The sequence below is a fragment of the Salmo trutta genome, chromosome 10 (assembly GCF_901001165.1).
Source record: "Salmo trutta chromosome 10, fSalTru1.1, whole genome shotgun sequence".
In the NCBI taxonomy this organism is placed as follows: Eukaryota; Metazoa; Chordata; class Actinopteri; order Salmoniformes; family Salmonidae; genus Salmo; species Salmo trutta.
Window position 1 is genome coordinate 27,334,146 of NC_042966.1, and position 4,043 is coordinate 27,338,188.

A 4,043-nucleotide genomic window follows, 5' to 3' on the forward strand; every position below is an offset into this window, starting at 1 on the left:
AAGAATGTACAAAAATAAAGACGCAAGGTCTCTGGGCATAACAAATTATTTCCAGCAAAACAATCATGCTTTAGTTGTTCTGACGCCATGCTAAAGAAGTTCTACATACAAATGGACACAGAATAACGCCACAAAGCTAAAAGCATTTTCAGAATTCTATGGAGTAATCAAGATCCATATAATGTCAACCTTTTTCGAACTAAATATATAATAATACAATGTTCATAAACTGTAGAATGCGATTTCACCATCCTTGTTACAAGGAAAGGACATTCTTCACTTTCACAAATGATGTAAAAAACAAAAATATTAAATCTGCATGCAACTTTCTTCGCCCTTTCAGATCAGCAAGTATGTTGTCCTAGGACCACCTTCAGTGCTCGAAACGTAAGGTTACATTCAGACATCTCCGGCTTAATGTTTTATAAACGTAAGGTTACATTCAGACATCTCCGGCTTAATGTTTTAGAAACGTAAGGTTACATTCAGACATCTCCGGCTTAATGTTTTAGAAACGTAAGGTTACATTCAGACATCTCCGGCTTAATGTTTTAGAAACGTAAGGTTACATTCAGACATCTCCGGCTTAATGTTTTAGAAACGTAAGGTTACATTCAGACATCTCCAGCTTAGTGTTTTAGAAGTTGCTGTTTTTTACAAAGAAACATATGTACACTGTGTGAATGCATCTCTGGTGACACCAAATAACCGGCAAAAGTTTTACCATGAAAAAAGTATTTTCACAGGGTCTTTGTTACAAGGAGAATATTTAGAGGATCTCATACGCAAAAAACAAATAAACAGACAAACAATGCATGCATTGAGGTCAATTCTTCATGTCCAATTCACAATTTACTGTACACGTTGACACCATTCTGTATCGGATGTCCCAAATTACTTCATCACGTCCTTGTTTTCACTTGTAAGTCTCGTCAGTCCCGCTGAACTGATAGGAATATGAGGGGGTGGAGGTACTTGGCATATGGGGCACGGGCAAGGTAAACCTGACCAGTGCTGGAAACCGCTGCCGAGTTGAAGCGGGGGTGCAGGGGCACTCTTCATTAGGGAATGAGGTGCTCGGATGGAGGTTAGTCCCGGTAAAGTGGTGGTGAGGGTGGAGGATGTGGACGAGGACAGCGCGCTCCCGAGCAGCGGATGCACCTGATGCGCTGGGTTGCCAGAGTGCCCGCTCACTGTCCCGCAGTGGAACGTAGAATGATGTCCACCGTAGATTTCTCCAACCAGCCTTTTCATCTCGTCAAGTGAGCTGTTGAGCATCAGGATGTAGTTTCTGGCGAGCAGGAGAGTGGCAATTTTCGACAGCTTTCTCACGGACGGACCGTGTGCATAAGGCATGACTTCCCGGAGTCCGTCCATCGCCAGGTTTAAGTCATGCATCCTCTTGCGCTCCCGTCCGTTGATTTTCAGCCTCAGATGCTGAATCTCTTGCTCGGTCACTTGCTTCTTGAGTTTGTACTTGCTCCCGCCAGGTGACTTTTCCCCGTGCCTGGAAAGGTGCTCGCTCGTCATCTTCTGGAGGAGTTCGTTCTGCGTCGAGGACACTGAATTGAGGTGGTCTCTGAGATACATCCCATCCATGTCTGGTGAGGAAGATCTGCTCGAGCTGGAGTCAGAATGCATTTTATTAGCTCGGTTTGGGTAGGAGGTCGCTGCTTCCCTCTCTATCTCTGCCCTGTTTTTAAGTCACACTCGATCACCTGATTCTGTCGTTTGAGATCCGTCCTCTTTTTGGGAAGGAGGTGTAGGTAACAACGAAGGAGTCGACACAGTGGGCTTGTTGGCCGGATAGCTGCGAGTAATCTTATCTCGCGGGTGCACCTCTTGCTCTGTGGTGAGGTAAAAGAGCGCTCGGAGTATTTATAGTGCTGCTTGAGCGAAGGGAAACAAAAGGAGCCCTCCTATTCATTTCATAATGGTCTTGTTAGGATGACGTCCCCATTATTATACAGGGCGGTGTCCTTTGACTGTCCCGTTGACCAAAGGGACATCTATTCCTATTCATTGTAATGCCACCGTGGGGGGAACACTTCGGTCCTGGATCATCTGAAACCAAGACAACTTGAAAACTCTCTGCGGCTCTCTAGAAATAATAACGGGTTAGTTTGAAAGTATTGTTTGATCAGCTTCACTTTGTTTGTAATACATTTTTTTAAATGCTTTTATTAAAACTGTGTAGCACTCAAATTCTGGTAAACTTGACATGTGGTGGAGCCTGGTCATGCATCGTGTTTTATTGATTGTGTGTTTGGGATCGACTACTATATTCTCTAAATCGCTAGAAAATATGTTAATTTTCAATATGCACAGTCTAACTTTGTCGTGCTGTCGCGAGAGAAGGAATAACATTGATGAGTTTCGCTGCCGTTTAGGATAGACTGTCAATGACGGACGCACAACCGGACGTGATTTTTGCTCACGAGCAACATAATATGATATATTCCCTAATACCACATTAATAGCCTGATAAGCAAATCGATTCTAAGTCTATTCAGCCTCATGACGTTTCAGTAATTAGCAGTTAACAAGGTGACTTCGCGAAAACGGATAAGATATTGATTTAGAATTTGATAAAAGCAAATAAGGTAGCCTATGTCACACGTTCCCGGTACATACATTAGACTAATTCATGCTATGCTATCATTATAACGTGCTATAATATGTACTTTATTTGTTCATGAATTCATTTTCAGATCCTGTATGAAAATGCATCTGTTTGACCTGATTTGACAAATCTTCCGTCTCTCACTATTCTCAGCCATGCAGGAATCCGCATAACATGGCTTATATGTTATCTGACTCTCATGGTTGTATTTGTTATAAGTGAAGTGACCTTCCACCCTAGGTATACACCTGCCATAACATGACATTTCGATTTGAAATTAATGTATTATATCATCACAATTATAGGCCATGTATGACAGCCCAAAAATAGTTCCCCCATCAGTGGCCAAGCTGGAAATGGAATGGGCCAGGACGCTTGATGCACAACTACAACATAGTAGGTAGGCTACTCAACTCCCAATCAAAAACTACATGTGCTTTTCATTTAGTTATACAAATGATTCACACAAATATACTGTGTCATTGCTTATTAAGTAGAGGATTTAGTATTATGTTGAAAATATTTTTGAATTGATTATGACAACAACCACAACAACAACTATTATTATGTCTATATTAATAACAATGTTATGTCATTAGCCTGTTGTTACTGTTGTGATTCGTGTTGCTACATAAGGTGTGTGGAAATACAGACGTAATAGCCCTGCCTTTTTACCCCTACAAATCTCATTAAGTGCCTTACTAAATTTAGGGGTAAAATGCGACCACCTCCAGAATGGAAACCAAAGTTAGGCTGGAAGATGAATTGCCCGAATGTAGCAACGTAACCCGGTTTCCTACGGTGGTTGGTTTTAGTAGGCCTATACGCTATGCCTGCATAGTCTAATGATATTACATTAGGCCTAAATATATCGCTCATGTGGTACATGTGGAAGGCCTTCATGGCGCGTTATACCACCATTCTGAAGCTTGAATTGCGTATAGTTTAAATGAAATATCTGTTCAATTCAAACAGAAAATTCGAAACTTTTTATTGGCCTAGCTATAGGCTAATACGCTGATTATTTACTTACCTTTTCTAAATATGTATTTTACATTAGCCTACATAGGAATTCCAATCCTTTAATAAGATAACTTTCAACGAATATAATGTATCCTTATACTGTAGTAGTCTCATTTCATTTGTGGAGAGTATCAGCAATATTGTGATAAACTTTAGTCAATACATAAAACATGAAACATTAACGAATAAGATATTTAAAAAGTATATAGGAAAATGTTCAACATCATAATAATGCTAATTATTATAAAAGTAATAATACAAGTAATAATGATAATGATCATAATAATAATAATAACAATAATAACACCACCAATCCTCTAGTCATGAATAATGTTATAATTGTGTTAATAATGTTCATCCTTAAAATAAATAAATTTAACCTAGAAACAGAATGTAT

At 39.7% G+C, this 4,043-nt stretch overlaps 1 protein-coding gene across 1 annotated transcript; it reads right to left on the bottom strand.

The window, feature by feature from the left end:
• Positions 1 to 338: 338 nt before the first annotated feature.
• LOC115201491 (oligodendrocyte transcription factor 3-like) lies at positions 339 to 2,051 on the bottom strand. Its single transcript, XM_029765161.1, has one exon. The coding sequence runs from the start codon at positions 1,639 to 1,641 to the stop codon at positions 895 to 897; it is 747 nt and encodes a 248-aa protein (XP_029621021.1). The 5' UTR covers positions 1,642 to 2,051; the 3' UTR covers positions 339 to 894.
• Between the last annotated feature and the right edge of the window lie 1,992 nt (positions 2,052 to 4,043).